We start from the raw sequence: 18388 nt of genomic DNA on the forward strand, positions 1-18388 counted from the left end.
AGTCCCATTATATAGATGATGGGTTCACAAATATGTCACTATGCCCACTGTGGGCAGGGTTCAGGCAGGAGGCTCACATTACCTTAGTTCTGAGCCAAACAACATGTCACAATGGCTGATGAGGAAAGTGCCGACAAAAAAATGTAACGTCATGTTGATGTTTGGCCCAGCAGTACGTCAAAATCTACACTGTGAACAGAATGTAGGTGGAAAAGAAGCATCACAACACCTAGGTGCTGGGCCCAGTGATAGGTAATAATTCTATGAGCCGGAACCTAGTAGAAAGAGAATCACATGGGCCAGGCACGGCGGCTTAGTCCTGTAATCGCAGCAATTTGGGAGGCTGAGGTGGGTGGATCACCTAAGGTCAGGAGTTCGAGGCCAACCTGACCAACATGGCAAAACCCCATCTCTACTAAAATACAAATATTAGCCAGATGTGGTGGCAGGTGCCTGTAATCCCAGCTACTCAAGAGGCTGAGACATGAGAATAGCTTGAACCGGGGAGGCAGGGATTGCAGTGAGCCAAGATTGTACCACTGCACTCCAGCCTGGGCAACAGAGTGAGACTCTGTCTGACGAAAGTCTCATTACCTGGATGATGGGTGCACAGATAGATTATAATGCTTCCTGCAGGCAGGACCCCACTGAAGAAAAGTTGTATCACCTGATGTTGCACGTAGCAATATGTCACAATGGCCCATGAAGGCAGGACACATAACCAGGGGGCGTCACAAGCAGAAGAGTCACATAACCAGGGGGCGGAGCTTAGCAATGTCACAATGCTGCACAGTGGGCAGTGCTGAGGCAAAAATACAGAGTCACACCACCAAGGTGTTGGATTCAACAATGTGTCACAATCTAATCTGCAGGCTAGGTACAAGGCAGCAGTCAAATCACTCAGGGCTTGGCCAAGGGGTCTGTCGCAATCACAGTTGCAAAAAATGTAGAAATGAACTTAAAAATCCCACGTCCTATTTCTAAGTATTAGAGTCAATACATTTTGTATGTTCAGTCTAAGTACACGTGAGTCACAGTCTCAAAGGTGGATTGGAAACATGCATGAGAGCCTCAATCTTTGCTGCAGACTGTGTCCCTTAATGGACTCACAGCCTCTCAGGCATGCTGAATCTTGGTCTGAGTGTCACCAACCCACATGTGAACATAATCCACATCAGGGTCAATTTTCCCACTTTTGGCTATCTCACATCTCACTCAGATGTGAGAGTCAGAACTTCTACATTGAGCTGTGTTCATGTGAAAAGTTGACAATTTTTTTACTGTTGGCTGAGTTTGCATATGAGAGTCATAATGTCACCTGTGTGCTAGGCCCTGAGTGCTTTAAACAATAGGCACGTACCACCTGAGTGCTTTATACAATAGGCATGATAGTCACAATTTGTTCTGAGACTTTTTTTTGTCTTTGTGGAGACAGAGTATCGCTCTTGTTGCCCAGGCTGTAGTGCAATGGTGTAGTCTCAGCTCACTGCAACCTCTGCCTCCTGAGTTCATGCTATTCTCGTGTCTCAGCCTCCCAAGTAGCTGGGACTACAGGCACACACCACCAACCCCCTTAATTTTTGTATTTTTAGTGGAGACGGGGTTTCGCCATGTTGGCCATGCTGGTCTCGAACTCCTGACCTGAGGAGATCTACCCATCTCAACCTCCCAAAGTGCTGCGATTACAGGCATGAGCCACCGTGTCTGGTCAAGACTTTCCAGCTGAGGCTTTTTTTCTAATACAAACTCATAATCATACCTGTGGATCTAAGCTCATGTATTAAAGTCAACATCTTTCCAATTGTCTGGGTCTAGAGAAAAGAGCCCTTGGCCAGGCGCGGTGGCTCACACCTATAATCTCAGCACTTTGGGAGGCCGAGGCGGGTGGATCATGAGGTCAAGAGATCGAGACCATCCTGGTCAACATATTGAAACCCCATCTCTACTAAAAATACAAAAATTAGCTGGGCATGGTGGCATATGCCTGTAGACCCAGCTACTCAGGAGGCTGAGGCAGGAGAATTGCTTGAACCCAGGAGGCAGAGGTTGTGGTGAGCCGAGATCGCACCATTGCACTCCAGCCTAAGCAACAAGAGTGAAACTCCGTCTCAAAAAAAAAAAAAAAAGCCTTCACCTGCCTATGAGCTGGGTTTAGAAATGAATCACCATCTTAACTGCTGTCACGTGATTACATATGACAGTCACAATTTTTACTGTGGACTCCATTCACATGTGAAATTCAGGATCTCCCAGTGTGCTCTATGTGTGAGGGTGTCAATGTTAACATTTGGTAGGTTCTGGATATGAGAAACACAGTCTCACCTGTGTTCTTGGCCCTATCATAACACTCTCTGTACTGTCCAAAGACTACATACAAAAGGTAAAGGAATGGTAATCCTTTATGATGTTCTTACCTAGAGAAGACCCAGGACTTTACCCATTTCTCTAAGTCTAGCTACAAGCACCAGTATCTCTGCTGTTGACTGGTTTGTGGTATGAGGATCATCATCACAACAGTGAGCTGGGCGAAAGTATATGACAGAATCTAACCTGTGAGTAGAAAGTAAATAGGAGAGTAACATCACCTGTGTGCTGGGTCAGAAATATATCATAATTTTTCAGGACAGGGACCAGGCAGGAGAGTCATATCACCTGGTTAACTGTCCAGGGTTATGTTACAATTCCCTCTCGAAAGCAAGGTGCAGACAACAATCACGTTACTTGGATACTGTGACCAGCTATGTCACAATTCTCTCTGCAGGCAAGGCCTGGGCACAAGAGACACAGCACCTGGCTGCTGAACCCAGAGGTGCATCACAGTCTTCCTGCGGGCATGGTGCAGATGGAAGAACAGAGTCATTATCTCCAAAGTAATGGATGCACAGATATGTCACAAGGCTTCCTATAGACAAGGCCCAGGCAGGAGCTTTTCACCCATTTGGTTTGACCCAGCGATATGTCAAAATACCCACCATACAAGAGGCCCAGGTTAAAGAGAAGAGTGGTGACATCACCTAGATGTAGAGTCCAGTGATATGCCACAATCCTCCCCTTTTACAGGGTTCAGGTAGAAAAGAAGAGTTACGGTTGGGCACGGTGGCTCACGCCTGTAATCCGAGCACTTTTGGAGGCCGAGGCGGCTGGATCACAAGGTCAGGAGTTCAAGACCCGCTCAAACTCCATGTTTCACCATGGTCAACATGGTGAAACACTGTCTCTACTAAAGATACAAAAAATTAGCCAGTCATGGTAGTGCGTGCCTGTAATCCCAGCTACTTGGGAGGCTGAGGCAGGAGAATCGCTTGAACCCAGGAGGCAGAGGTTGCAGTAAGCAGAGATTTTGCCATTGCACTCCAGCCTGGGCGACGGGGCAAGACTCTGTCTCAAAAAACAAACAAACAAAAAGAAGAGTTACATCACTTAGGTAACAAACAAAAAGATAAGTCATAATTCCTCTATTAGCAGGGCTCATGCAAGAGAGTCACATCACCTAGGTGTTGGACCAGCCATATTTTACTATATACAATTTGTTTCCCCTCGGTGTTAGTGAATTATGTATTGTATATATTGAAAATTGTGTATATTTTTAAAAATGGCTGGGTCCAACAACTAGGTGATGTAATTTTCCTGCATGGGTCCTACTAATGGAATTATGACATATCTTTCTGTTTCTCCTCTAAGTGATGTGACTCTCCTTTTCTCCCTGAAACCTAGTGTAGGAGAGGAGAGTCACATCGCCAAGGTGCTGGGCCCAGTGATAAATCACAATCCCTCCTTGGGCAAAAACCAAGCAGAAGACAAGGGTAACATCACCTTGTGTCAAAAATTATGGCACAATACTTTCGGAAAAGAAGGGGCCCATGCAGCAAAGTCACATCATCTAAGAGAAGGCTCCAGAAATATGTCAAAATGCCCTAAGTGAAGAAGAGTCACATAACCTAGGAATTAGGCCTAGTTATATGTCACAATCACCCCAGTGGGCAGGACTGAGGCGTGGAACAATAATCACATTATGTAGGTCCTGAGACAGGTGATATGTCACAATCCCAACTGTGGACAAGTCTCAGAGACAAAAGGAGAGTCACATCATCTAGTTTACCAGTGCAGGCAAATGTATACAATGTCCTCTCTGGACAGGGACCAGGCAGAAAAATCACATCACCTGTGTGCTGGGCCTAGTGATAAGTCACCCCCTCTTCTGTGGTCAGGGCCCAGGCAGAAGAGAAGGGTAACATCACCTAGGTGCTTGGCCCAGATATGTTACAATGTCTCCTAGGGAAAAGCCCATGTAAAAGTGGAGAGTAACATAAAACAGATGATGGATCGGCCAGGCACGGTGGCTCATGCCTGTAATCCCAACACTTTGGGAGGCCAAGGCAGGTGGATCACCTGAGGTCAGGGTTTGAGACCAGCCTGACCAACACGGTGAAAACCTGTCTCTACTAAACATACAAAAATTAGCTGGGCGTGGTGGCGCATGTCTGTAATCCCAGCTACCTGGGAGGCTGAGGCAGGAGAATCACTTGAACCCGGAGGCAAAGGTTGCGGTAAGCCAAGATCGCGCCACTGCACTCCAGCCTGGGCAAAAAGAGCAAAAATCCATCTAAAAAAAAAATAATAATAGAGCCAGGTGTGGTGGCTCACACCTGTAATCCCAGCACTTTGGGAGGCCAAGGCCAGTGGATCACCTGAAGTCAGGAGTTCGAGTCCAAGCTGGCCAACATGCTGAAACCCTATCTCTACTAAAAATACAAAAAATTAGCCAGGCATGGCAATGTATGCCTATAGTCCCAGCTACTCAGGAGGTGAAGGCAGGAGAACTGCTTGAACCTGGGAGGCAGAGGCTGCAGTAAGCCAAGATTGCACCACTGCACTTTAGCCTAGGTGAAAGAGCAAGACTCCATCTCAAAAAAAAAAAAAGAAAAAAAAGGGGGCCGGGCGCGGTGGCTCACACCTGTAATCCAAGCACTTTGGAGGCCAAGGCAGGCAGATCACCTGAGGTCAGGAGTTCAAGACCAGCCTGACCAACATGAAACCCTGTCTTAAAAAAAAAAAAAAAGATGATGGGTCCAGAAATATGGCAAAATGTCTCCTGTAGCCAGGGTCTAAGGAGGAGATTCATATCACCTTGTTGTTAGACCCAGCAATATGTTACAATAGCCCATGTGGCACAGAAAAGAGAAACATATTACCTGGGTGCAGGGACTACCGATATGTCACAATGCCCTCTGTGGCAGCACCAAGGGAAGTGTATAGGGTCACATCATCTACATGCTGGGTCCAGCGATATGTCGCAATCCTATCTGTGTGCTGGGCCCAGGCAGGAGTCAAATCACTCATGTTCTGAGCAGTGGCATGTGTCACAATCATACCTGCAGAAAGACCCAGAAATGAGAAAACAATTCTTCACATGTCTTCATTCTAGGTATGAGAGTCAATACCATTTGGATGTTGGGTTTAAGTACAGAAGTCACAATCTCAGTGTAGATGAATCCATGCATAACAGCCTCAATCTCTTCTGCAGACTGTGTCTCCTCAGTAAAATCACAGTCTCACAGGTGTGCTGAACCTTGATCTGAGAGGCACCAATCCATCTGTGAACCAGATTCACAAAGAAGAGTCACTTTTACAGTCAGGCATGGTGGCTTACACCTGTAATCCCAGCACTTTGGGAGGCTGAGGCAGGTGGATCACCTGATGTCAGGAGTTAGAGACCAGCCTGGCCAACATGGTGAAACCCTGTCTATACTAAAAATATCAAATTAGCCGGGCATGGTGGCATGTGCCTGTAGTCCCAGCTACCCGGGAGGCAGAGGTAGAACTGCTGAAACCCAGAAAGTGGATGTTGCAGTGAGCTGAGATCATGCCACTGCACTCCATCTCAAAACAAACAAACAAACAAACAAACAAAAATGAGTCAATTTTGCAACTTTCCACTGTCTCCAGATGTGGCATCCAGAACTTCAGAAGTGGGTTGTATTTATGTTAAGGGATGACAATATTTACTGTTGGCTGGGTGTGTATGAGTGTCACAATGTCACCTATGTGCTGGGCCATGTAAGGGCACTCAGTGTGTTACCCAAGGGTACAATATGCATTAGATTCGAATTCACTCTGAGATCTTCTTGGTCGCATGAACACAGGATCGTACCTGTGGCCCTAGGCCCAGATTTAAGAGTCAACATCTCTCCAACTGAATGATCCGTACAGGAGAGTCATCACCTGTTCATGGGCTATGTTTAGAAATGAGCCATCATTCCTACTCTGGCTGGATGTTTGCATATCACAGTCACAATTCCAACTGTGGACTGCATCTGCATGTGAGATTTAGGACCTCATCAATGAGCTTTGGCCATGCTAAGGTTACAATTATAATGATTGGCAGGGTGTTCATTTAAGAAACACAATCTCGCCGGGCGCGGTGGCTCAAGCCTGTAATCCCAGCACTTTGGGAGGCTGAGGCGGGTGGATCACGAGGTCAAGAGAGCGAGACCATCCTGGTCAACACGGTGAAACCCCGTCTCTACTAAGAATACAAAAAATTAGCTGGGCATGGTGGTGCGTGCCTGTAATCCCAGCTACTCAGGAGGCTGAGGCAGGAGAATTGCCTGAACCCAGGAGGCGGAGGTTGCGGTGAGCCGAGATCGCACCATTGCACTCCAGCCTGGGTAACATGAGTGAAACTCTGTCTCAAAAAAAAAAAGAAAAAAAAAAAAAGAAACACAATCTCAGGCCAGGAGCGATGGCTCATGCCTGTAATCCCAGCACTTTGTGAGGCCGAGGCAGGCAGATCACCTGAGGTCAGGAGTTTAAGACCAGCCTGACCAACACAGTGAAACCCCGTCTCTACTAAAAATACAAAAAATTTGCTGGGCATGGTGGCTGGTGCCTGTAATCCCAGTTACTCGAGAGGCAGAGGCAGGAGAATCACTTGAACCCGGGAAAGGCAGTTAGCCAAAATTGCACCACTGCACCCCAGCCTGGGCAATAAGAGCAAAACTCCATCTCAAAAAGAAAGAAAGAAAGAAACACAATCTCAGCCGGGTGTAGTGTCTCATGCCTGTAATCCTAACATTTTGGAAGGTCGAGGCAGGTAGATCACCTGAGGCCAAGAGTTTGAGACCAGCCTGACCAACATGGTGAAACTCTATCTCTAATAAAAATACAAAAATTAGATGGGCATGGTGGTACACGCCTGTAATCCCAGCTACTCGGGAGGCTGAGGAAGGAGAATCACTTGAACCCCAGAGGTGGAGGTTGCAATGAACTGACATCGCGCCACTGCACTCCAGCCTGTGCTGGAGGGGTGTGAGACTCAGTCTCAAAAACAAACAAAAAAAGCCACAATCTCATCTGTGTTTTTGGCTTGTGATGATACTCTCTGTGCCAACTAAGAGCTTTTACAACATTTGAGGGAGTGGTAATTCTCTATGACCTTTGCAAAAAAAGAAAGCTTAGAATCATGTTTGTTTTCCCAAGCCTAGCTAGGCAATGTGTATCTCTTTTACTGCCTGGCTCAAGGTACGAGAATCATCATAGTGACTGTAAGCTGGGATTGTAAATATATGTTACAATTACACCTATGGGTAGGGAGTGAGCAGGAGAGTCACATCACCTGGGGCTGGTCCAGGCATATGTCACAATCTTTTTTGAGGGCAAGGAGCAGGCAGGAGAGTCACATCACCTAGATGCTTGGCCAGAGATGCCTTAAAATCTCTACCTATAAGATGGGCACAGGCAGCAAGTGCACAGGCAGCACCTGGGTGCTGGGCCCAGCGATATGTTACAATGCTCTCTGTGAGCAACACCCTGAGAGGTAAGACACATTATCTGGTGCCTGATCCCAGTGATATGTTACAATCTTTTTTTGGGACATGGTGCATATAGATGAGGAAAGTCACATCTTATAATTGATAGATGTCTAAATATGTCACAAGGTTCCCTGTGGGCAGGGCCCAGGCAGGAGCCTCCTATCCCCGAATGTCAGACCCAGTGATATGTAACAATATCCAAAATATGCAAGGTCCAGGCAAAAGATGAGAATTACATCATCTAAGTGCTGGGTTCAGTGATACATCACGATCCTCCTTTGGCAAGGCGCAGGCTGAAAAAAAGTCACGTCACCTAGGTGATGAATTAATAAAATATGTCATAATACTCTCGGGGCCAGGGCTTATGTCAGAGACTCCCATCACCTTGGTGAGAGACCCAGCTATATGTCACAATACAAAATGCATGCCAGGCCCAGACAAGATAAGACAAGAATTCCATTGTGTAGGGGCTGGGCCTAGTGATACATCTAAATCTTTTATTTTGGTCAGAGTCCAAGCAGTAGAGAAGATGTCATATCAACTAAATGCTGCATCCAGCAACATGTCACAATACCCACTGAGAGGCGAGTCCAGGCAGAAAAGTCACATCACCTAGGTGAAAGGCCCAGAGATATTTCCTAGTGCTATCGTTTGCAGGGCTCAGGAAGAAGACAAGAGTCAGATAACGTGGGAGCTGGTGGCACAGTCACTACAGTGGGCAGGGCCTAGGCATGAGAGGAGAGTCACATCACATAGGTGCTGGGCCAAGAGACATCTCACATTTCCTACTGTGAACAGGTTCAGAAAAAAAGAGATTTATTATTTAGGTGATTGGCCAAGAGATATGTCACAGTGACTGCTTGGACAGGGACCAAGCATAAGAATCACATCACCTGTGTGCTGGGCCAAGCAGTAAGTCACTCTCCTTAATGTTAGCATGACCCAGGCCCAAAGATATATTACAATCTGACCTATGGACAAAGCCCAGATAAAAAAGTAGAGTCACATAAAATAGTTGATGAGCTCAAAGATATATCAAAATATGGGCTGGGCGCAGTGGCTCAAGCCTGTAATCCCAGCACTTTGGGAGGCTGAGGCGGGTGGATCACGAGGTCAAGAGATCAAGACCATCCTGGTCAACACGGTGAAACCCCGTCTCTACTAAAACTACAAAAAATTAGCTGGGCATGGTGGTGCGTGCCTGTAATCCCAGCTACTTAGGAGGCTGAGGCAGGAGAATTGCCTGAACCCAGGAGGCGGAGGTTGCGGTGAGCCGAGATTGTGCCATTGCACTCCAGCCTGGGTAACAAGAGCAAAACCCCGTCTTGGGGAAAAAAAAAAAAAAAAAAAGATATATCAAAATATTTTTTGTAAGCATAGTCCAGGGCAGGAAACTCACATCACTTGGATATAAAACCCACCAATATGTCACAATGTCTTATTTGAGCAGGGCCAAGAAAAAAATAAGAGTAGTATCACTTTGGTGCTGGATTCAGCAATATTTCACAATCTTCCCTGTAGAAAAAAAAAAAAAAGAAAATTAGGGCCAGGCACAGTGGCTCACACCTGTAATCCCAGCAATTTGGGAGGCCTAGGCAGGCAGATCACCTAAGGTCAGGAGTTCAAGACCAGCCTAACCAACAAGGAGAAACCCTATCCTCTACTAAAAATACAAAATTATCTGGGTGCGGTGGTGCATACCTGTAATCCCAGCTACTAGGGAGGCTGAGGCAGGAGAATCGCTTAAACGCGAGAGGTGGAGGTTGTCTGTGTCGAGCTGAGATCATGCCACTGCACTCCAGCCTTGGCAACATGAGCAAAACTCAGTCTCAAAAAATATATATATATATAAAATCAGCTATGTGCTGGAAAATGTCACAAAACTTCCTGAGAGCAGAGACCAGTAAGAGAGAAAGTCAAATCACCTGTGTGACTGGTGCAAAGACATTTCAAAATGTCACCCATAAGCAGGGTCCAGGCATAAAAGTTGTATCACCCGGCTGTTGGACCAAGCAATGTGTCACAAGGGCCCAAGTGGGCATATCACAAGCAGAAGAGTCACATGTCAGTGCAGGGTCCAGCAATATGTCAATGTCTGCTGTAGGCAAAACCTAAAACCAGGGAAGAATCCCATCAGCTAGGTGCTGGGTCTAGCAATATGCTACAATGTTCCAGTAAGCAGGGACCATGCAGAAGAAGATAGTCACACCACCTGGATGCTTGGCCCAGCAACATGTCAGCCACCATTCCAGCAATAAAGACCCAGGCAGAAAAAACACATCATTTGGTTGCTGGTCACAGCAATATGCCTCAATTTACCCTGTAGGCAGGGTGCAGGCAGAAGAAGAGAGTTACATCTCCTAGGTGAGGAAGGCAGACACGTCACAATGCTCCCTGCAGGAAGGGCCCAGGTAGGAGACTCCCATCCTTTAGGTATCGAGCCAAGCAGTATGTCACAACACACAAATATGTAGGGAATAAAAAGAGAGAATCACATCACCTTGATGGTAGGTCTCTGTGAGCGGAGACCAGGCAGAAGAAAGTAACATCACCGGCTGGGCACAGTGGGTCACACCTGTAATCCCAGCATTTTGGAAGGCCAAGGCTGGTGGATCACTTGAGGTCAGGAGTTTGAGACCAACATGGTCAACAGGGTGAAACCCCATCTCTACTAAAAATACAAAAATTAGATGAACGTGGTGGCACATGCCTGTAGTCCAAGCTACTCAGGAGGCTGAGGCAGGAGAATCACTTGAACCTGGGAGGCGGAGGTTGCAGTGAGCCAAGATCACACCATTGCACTCCAGCCTGGGCAACAGAGCAAGACTCCCATCTCAACAACAACAAAAAGAAAGTAACATCACCATGGTGATGGGCATCACTGAGTTATATGACAAAGCTTCATGTAGGCAGGGTCCAGAAAGAAAGTGTTACATACCCTGGGTGTTGGACCCAGCAATGTGTAACTTTTTTTTTTTTGAGACAAGAGTCTCATTCTGTCACCCAGGCTGGAGTGCTGTGGCGAATCTCAGCTCACTGCAACCTCCATGTCCTGGGTTCAAGAAATTCACCTGTCTCAGCCTCCTGAATCACTGGAACTACAGGTGCACTGTAGTTCCCACTCCCAGCTAATTTTTGTATTGTTAGTAGAGATGGGTTTTTACCAGATTGATCAGGCTGGTCTTGAACTCCTGACTAAGGTGATACACCTGCCTCAGCCTCCCAAAAGTGGTGGCATTACAGGCATGTGCCATTGTCCCCGGTCTTATATGTAACCATTTCTAATGCAATGTATTGTGCCTCAATATGGCACAACACGTAGGGTACAAGTGGGAGAGTCACATAACATGGGTGCAGAATCCAGTAATATTTTATAATACTCAAAATTTGTGGGGTCCCATAAAAAGAGGACTGGGTGCTGGGACCAGTGATATACTACAATCTTACCTTTGGGATGGGACCAGGCAGGAAACTGAAATCAATCAGGTGCTGGACAAAGGAGTATGTCACAATCACTCCTGCAGGAAGGTCCAGTGATGAATTAACAATCCCACACAGGTTCCCGTTCGAAGTATGAGAGTCACCATATTCTTTATGTTGGGTCTAAGTACGCTACTGACAATCTCACCAATGAACTGAACCTGTGCATGAGATCCTCCATCCCTCTTGTGAACTGTGTTCGCTCTGCCTTCAGCTCAGGTATGAGAGTCAACATGTCCTTAGGAGGACATGAAGGCAGAATTTTCATTGGTTCAGATAGAAAAATTCTCATCTGCCTATGAACTAGATTTAGAAATGAGTCATTATTCAAACTCTTGCCGAATGTTCACATGTGACACTCACAATTTCAACTGTGGACTGTGTCTGTACAGGAGATTCAGGACCTTACCAGTGGGCTCCATCACTATGTGAGAGTGACAATTTTAACGGTTAGTAGGTGAGCAAAGAAGAAACACAATCTCACCTGTGTGCTGAACACTCTCTGTACCACAAGAAATGTATATTGTATTCAAAAAAGTGGTAATTCTTGACTGGGCATGGTGGCTCACACCTGTAATCCCAGCATTTTGGGAGGCCGAGGTGGGTGGATCACTTGAAGTCCGCAGTTCAAGACCAGCCTGGTCAACATGGTGAAATCCTATCTCTACTAAAAATATAAAAATTACCCGGACATAGTCGCATGCACATGTGATCCCAGGTATTTGGGAGGCGAAAGCAGGAGAATCACTTGAACCCAGGAGGAGGCCGCAGTGAGCCAAGATCATGCCACTGCACTCCAGCCTGGGTGACAAAGTGAGATTCCGTCTTTAAAAATAAATAAATAAAGACCAGGCGTGGTGGCTCACACCTGTAATCCCAGCACTTTGGGAGGCCGAGGCGGGTGGATCACGAGGTCAGGAGTTTGAGACCAGCCTGACCAACACGGTGAAACCCCGAATCTACTAAAATACAAAAAAAAAAAAAAAAAAAAAAAAAAAAAAAAAATTAGCAGGGCGTGGCGGCATGCACCTGTAGTCCCAACTACTCGGGAGGCTTGAACCCAGGAGGCGGAGGTTGTACAGATCCGAGATCGGGCCACTGCACTCCAGTCTGGGCTACAGAGCGGGAGTCTGTCTCAAAAAAACAAACAAAATTTTAACAACGGAAACTGAAGACCCCAGGGCCCCAGCCCGTCCCGCGTACACACCGAGTCAGGATTCCGCCCCGAGGACTCGCCTCTGAACAATCTGGGCAACACTCGGGGATGAGGGTGCAGAGCTGCCCAGGGAACTCCAGGCAGGGCGCCACGCAGGGAAGTGGGGCGGGGGGGTGGAACGCAGGGGTCTCAGCTGAGGGCCCAGACGCCATCTTGCGGACAGAGACGCCTGGGGAGGAGCTGCGCCAGAGGGGACTCAGGTTGGTGACCCAGGAGAGGACGGTGGGGAGACCGGTCCCGCCGGTTTTACAGCTCGCTCCCGGCTCTCGGGAGGCCCAAGCCCGCATACTCACCATTTCCCAGCTTCCAGGATGTCCTGGCATCTTAGCTCTGCGTCTCCCAGGACCTGCAGATCACAGGGCAACGGAAGCTGTGACAAAGTCACGGAGTTGGGGTGGATACCGAGGTGGAAGAGCGGAAGAGCAGAGATGGATCCCAACTTCGGGCGGGTGCGAGAGACAAAGGCCCCGCCACTCGCCGGAAGCCACGCCCTCCTCTCCAACGGCGCTTCTGATTGAACGGTTCCCACGCCAGCGCCACTGATTGGATAAAGCCCCAGGAACACCTCCCACCCCCACCCTCCCCAGCATTAGTGCATTTTTTGGACGAGGAAACAGGCTCAAGTAGGCGGGATCACATGAATTACAGCTAATTAACAAGTGAGCTGAGGCTTCAAATACACTTGCTCTTTCCCTTACCCGGGTCTGCTTGTATAATGCATTTTAGTAGTTACCTAAGGGTAAGAAACAGAACATTTGGACACATGAAATATGTTGCCCAAATTTGCTCATCTTAGAAAAGCTTCACCAGATCTTTGTGAAGTGGCTATTCTCAGGGTAATTTTGCCCTGACTGTGCTGCATCTCAGTCTGACCTCTCTTTTTTTAAATTACCGGATTGGGCCAGATGCGGTGGCTCACGCCTGTAATCCCAGAATTTTGGGAGGCTGAGGTGGGTGACCTGAGGTCAGGAGTTCGAGACCTGCCTGACCAATATGATGAAACCCCTGTATCTACAAAAACTACAATAAATAAATAAGCAGAGCGTGGTGGCATGCGCCTGTAATCCCAGCTACTCGGAAGGCTGAGACAGGAAAATCACTTGAACCCCAGAGGCCGAGGTTGCAGTGAGCTGAGATTGCGCCATTGCACTCGAGCCTGGGCAACAAGAGCAAAATGCCATCTAAAAATAAAATAAAATTACTGGATTGGCTGGGCACCCTGGCTCGCCTCTGTAATCCCAGCACTTTGGGAGGCGGAGGCCAGTGGACCAAAAGGTCGGGAGTTCGAGACCAACCTGACCAATATGGTCATTTGTATTTTTAGTGTTGACAGGTTTTCACCATGTTGGTCAGGCTGGTCTTGAATTCCTGACCTCCAGTGATCTGCCTGTCTCGGCCTCCCAAAGTGTTGGGAATACAGGTATATCAAATTATTGAACTTGAGAAACCACTCCCCTGAGACTCTGGGGCAGTAACACAAAATAGATGATGGGTCGACCATACCCGGTCGACCCATCATCTATTTTGTGTTACTCTCCACTTTTACATGGGCTTTTCCCTAGGAGACATTGTAACATATCTGGGCTAAGCACCTAGGTGATAATACCCTTCTCTCCTGCCTGAGCCCTGATCACAGAAGAGGGGCTGACTTATCACTAGGCCCAGCACACAGGTGATGGCCAGAATACAGAGCCAGATTCATGGTACCTAGGATCCACACATAAGGGCTGACATCCACCTGGGATTCACAAGAAAGGACCAGACTTTGGATCTTGTCCAGTGAGCTGTTGTGGTTGTGTGAGCGTCTCCTGGTGTAAGCTGAATCTGGTGGCAGAATCTCTTAAGCACAAAGAAACACGGGAGCAGAGGGAGGGCAGGGCCACAACTGTCCAGAGCCATGAAGACAACGACATCTCCCATGTGTGAATTGTATTACTAGAGAAAGGCATTCTTGTCCTTGTACCCAGCGGATAATTGAGCAGGTATAGGTAATATCAGATCTGGATTGAAAATTAAAGGCTGTTCTTTTCTCTTTTCTTTTTCTTTTCCCCTCCCTCCCTTCCTCCTTCCCTCCCTTCCTTCCTTTTTTTTTGGTTGACAAATGCTGTTTATTGTTCTGTTACACAGAAAAGTATAGTTTCTGAGGCAAAAAACATACACGCTCTGCTCCTCACAAAGCTACTGAGTCACTAGGGCAGGCACACAATGGTCACACATGCTTGGTGGAGGCCAGGGACTCATGGATGCTGAGGATGGGCAATGGGGTGGTCTGGCCCCCAGACAGGCTGTGCAGTGCCTGGGGACAGGGCTGGACTGGGAAGGCCAGGATGGATGCAGAGGGCCGCTGGGTCCCTTCTCATGTGTCTCAAATGCAGAAAGTCTGCCAGGCTTTGGTGGCTGCTGGAAAGGCCCCAGCCCAGGGCAGGGCCTCCAGGTCCCAGGACAAGGCTAGCCTGCATGTGTGGGGGTAGAGGAGAAAGTGGGGATGGTGAAGCCAGCTGCATGCCTAGGTCTGGGAACAGGGGCTATGCCCTTTCTGGCACTCTTGTGAGTGCAGCTCCTCAAAGGGGGTTTCTGAGTTTCTAGGCCTCTTGGCATCCTAAGGAGCATGTGGAAGGCAGCCTTCCTTCTCACCAGTGATAGACGGGGTCACCCATGCATCCCCTGCCTCGCTCGGCCCCAGGGACACAGCAGATGCCTGCGACAGGTGATGGGCTGCCCTAGAGCTGAGGCCTGTCCCTGAGAGGAGGCTGTGACAGGATTGCTGTCTTACACAATTACCCTGAAATTTCTCTCAGAGCAAGTGCTCCTTGTCACATCCCAGATCATCCATTGGCAAGACTGTCACTTACACACGGTTTTCAGAGAACTCTCTAATGCCGAATGCAAGGGTTGGGTGGCAGGAGTGAGGGCCTGTACAGATAAACGCAGGTGCACTGTACAGGGCTGGGGAGTCCTGGGGGTCGCCTCAGGTGGCCAGAGGCAGTGACAGTGCTGCCAAGGTGGGCTGCTCCCACCCAGAGCCCACATCTTCTGGCTGCCCCAGAATCTCAGGGGAGTGGCTTGAAGGCAGCCCAGGTCTCCTGCACCCAGGACATGTGCCTAAACTGGCAGCAGTTATGGCTGCTCCAGCTGGGGCTGGTACACATACCGTATACTGGGACTGCAAAGGGACCCTCAGAAGGAATACAGCACAGAGCCTCCCGCCCTATGCCACCCTAGCTAAGTTGGGCCCAGACCACTACACCCCCTGCTAATCCTTTGGAGCCCCAGGTTCACTCATAGGCAACAGTCAAGGCTGGGGCTGCAGGTGGCGGTTGGGGCTATTCCCAGATGTTTGAGAAGGGAGCAGAGTAGCTGTGTCCCCCAAGGCAAGGCTGTTCTCTTTTTTACTCTGGCCCCACTGAGTCAGCCTGAGTCTCCACTGTTTGAGTAACTATTGGAGCATCAGCCCGGGGCCACTGCGGATCCTCTCACTAACACCTAGGAGTCTTTTTTTTTTTTAAAGATGGGGTTTCACCACGTTGGTCAGGCTAGTCTTGAACTCCCGACCTCAGGTGATCCGCCCACCTTGGCCTCCAAAGTGCTTGGATTACAGGCGTGAGCCACCACACCCGGCCCTCACCTAGGAGTCTTTGAGACATTTGGGGATTTCCTGTGCAGACGGCGGTCAGGCTGACAACAGAATCCAACCTTCCTCCCATCTCAGAGAAAGAATGAGTAATCCAGGGCTTGTTTCTCCCCTCACAGAAGCAATCACCTTTTTTGGTGTCCAAATGGAAGTTGCTTCAGTTTTCTGATACCTGGGGGAAGAACAAATAGGAGGTCTGGAGACTCAAACTGATAGGTTAACAAATTGCTTCCATTTCCTTTGGCCATGAGGCGAAGCACTCATGGATCCAAACATCCAAGAATTTTTATTGTAGAGCCAAAGAACAAATCACTGAATTAAGAGTAATGTGATCAGAACTGCATATCACTTGAGGTCAGGAGTTCAAGACCAGCCTGGCCAATATGGTGACACTCCATCGCTACTAAAAATACAAAAATTAGCCAGGTGTAGTGGTGGGCACCTGCAATCTCAGCTATTAAGAAGACTGAGACTGGAGAATCTCTTGATCTCAAGAGGTGGAGGTTACAGTGGGCCGAGATCACACCAGTGCACTTCAGCCTGGGCAACAGAGTGAGACCCTGTGTGGAAAAAAAAAAAAGAAAGTTAAGAAAAAGAGTAACATGACCAGAATAAAGAAAAGAGTTGTATAGAGGATTTTGGCTTCATCCGGGACACGGCTCTTATGTTCTTTTTGTGAGTACTGATGTCACCACCTGAAAGGCTACTCATGGATTGAAGAGTTCTTGTTATTGTTATTATTGCTATTGCTTTTCCCTTATTTAGTTTCTGGGCCGGGTGTGGTGGCTCACGCCTCTAATTCCAGCACTTTGGGAGGTCAAGGCGCACAGATCACGAGGTCAACAGATCGAGACCATCCTGGCCAACATGGTGAAACCACGTTTCTACTACTAAAAGTACAAAAAATTAGCTGGGCGTGGTGGTGCGTGCCTGTAGTCCCAGCTACTTGGGAGGCTGAGGCAGAAAAATTGCTTGAAACCCGAAAATGGAAGTTGCAGTGAGCTGGGATCGCGTCACTGCACTCCAGCCTGGCGATAGAGTGAGGCTCTGTCTCAAAAAAAAAAAAAAAATGTTTTTTCTAATGTAATTTTTCTAGAAAGACCTACATGTTTTTGTTAAATTGATTGTTATTGTATTATGCAAAATAGATAGGGTTGAGGCTTAAACTGTTAAAACCAGAAACATTCTGGGAGTCAAGTTCTGGTTGGTCAGATTTAGAACAGAACTGAAAATAAATCAGCAGCACAGAGATGAGAAGCTGAGGGCCAGCTCCCTGTCCCAGCCCTACCTGGCTCTACCCCTCTTCTGAGCCTTGTCCAGGTCTTGCCCCACCCTGAAATCTTCACAGAACTGATTAGAGGAGATCAGACTTTTGTGTGGCTACTCTTCCGGGAGTCTCTTCAGAGCTGGAGGTCACAATTTCCCCAAACCCAAAGGCAGATCAATGGGAGTAAAGAGCCTTATTTGGAGCTTTTCTTTCTTTCTCATTGAAATCAGTGTTTCCAATACATTTCACACAGCCATCTGTTCTACACTTCTGCAGATCCAGTAGTTATTCCACAAATTATGAGAAATTAAATATAAACACAACAATTAAAAGTTTTTTGGAACTCCACATAACCCCCCGTTTCTATATCCCTCCCAACTGTCTGGATTTCGGTTTTAAACTGATGGGAAAACAAGAAGAAATAGAAAGCCTGGGCCATCATCTAAATTCTGGGGATTATGGGACACTTAATACCCATCTTCCAGAGATTTTTTGTGGTTTAACTCACAACATGTGAGTTTCCTAGCATGCCACACCACAACATAACTTATGAACACACAGTACAAGCTCAATAAACACTGTATTAATGCAAGTATACGTGTTGTTCTTCGAAGCAGACTTAGACATTGCTACATTCTGCAGCCTTCTGTAGACTTTATTTTTAATTTTTATTTTTTTGAGACAGAGTTTTGCTCTTGTTGCCCAAGCTGGAGTGCAATGGCATGATCTCGGCTCACTGCAACCTCTGCCTCCGAGGTTCAAGCGATTCTCCTGCCTCACCCTCCGAAGTAGCTGGGATTACAGGCGCATGCCACCACACCCAGCTGAGTTTTTGTATTTTTAGTAGAAACGGGGTTTTGGCGGGGCGCGGTAGCTCGCGCCTGTAATCCGAGCACTTTGGAGGCCAAGGCGGGAGGATCACCTGAGGTCGGGAGTTCAAGACCAGCCTGACGAACATGGTGAAACCCTGTCTTTAAAAAAAA

General features: G+C 47.7%; 1 protein-coding gene and 1 long non-coding RNA gene across 7 annotated transcripts in view; both read right to left on the reverse strand.

The window, feature by feature from the left end:
• The window catches only part of LOC116545654 (zinc finger protein 43), a 61668-nt gene extending 48231 nt beyond the window's left edge, over positions 1 to 13437 (reverse strand). The window contains exons 1-3 of one of the 6 annotated variants that reach the window (XM_032272190.1): positions 11259 to 11879; positions 5442 to 5594; positions 5193 to 5372 (exon numbers count right to left, since the gene is read on the reverse strand). Coding sequence is in view for 1 of the 6 variants with exons in the window: in XM_032272192.1 (XP_032128083.1) it covers positions 12801 to 12830 (30 nt within the window). In the remaining 5 variants the exon portion in view is untranslated. Of the gene's footprint in view, positions 1 to 5192; positions 5595 to 7989; positions 8105 to 11258; positions 11880 to 12800 lie in introns of those variants that run through there. The other 5 variants (XM_032272188.1, XM_032272191.1, XM_032272189.1 and 2 more) reach the window with 5 other exon arrangements.
• A 1161-nt stretch (positions 13438 to 14598) lies between these two features.
• Positions 14599 to 16545, reverse strand: LOC116545653. Its single transcript, XR_004266390.1, has 2 exons — positions 16133 to 16545; positions 14599 to 15990 (listed from the first exon to the last, which is right to left on the reverse strand). It is a non-coding gene; the product is annotated as an uncharacterized LOC116545653 (long non-coding RNA).
• Between the last annotated feature and the right edge of the window lie 1843 nt (positions 16546 to 18388).

The sequence above is a fragment of the Sapajus apella genome, unplaced genomic scaffold (genome assembly GCF_009761245.1).
Source record: "Sapajus apella isolate SASKATOON/1434 unplaced genomic scaffold, GSC_monkey_1.0 scaffold320, whole genome shotgun sequence".
NCBI lineage: Eukaryota > Metazoa > Chordata > Mammalia > Primates > Cebidae > Sapajus > Sapajus apella.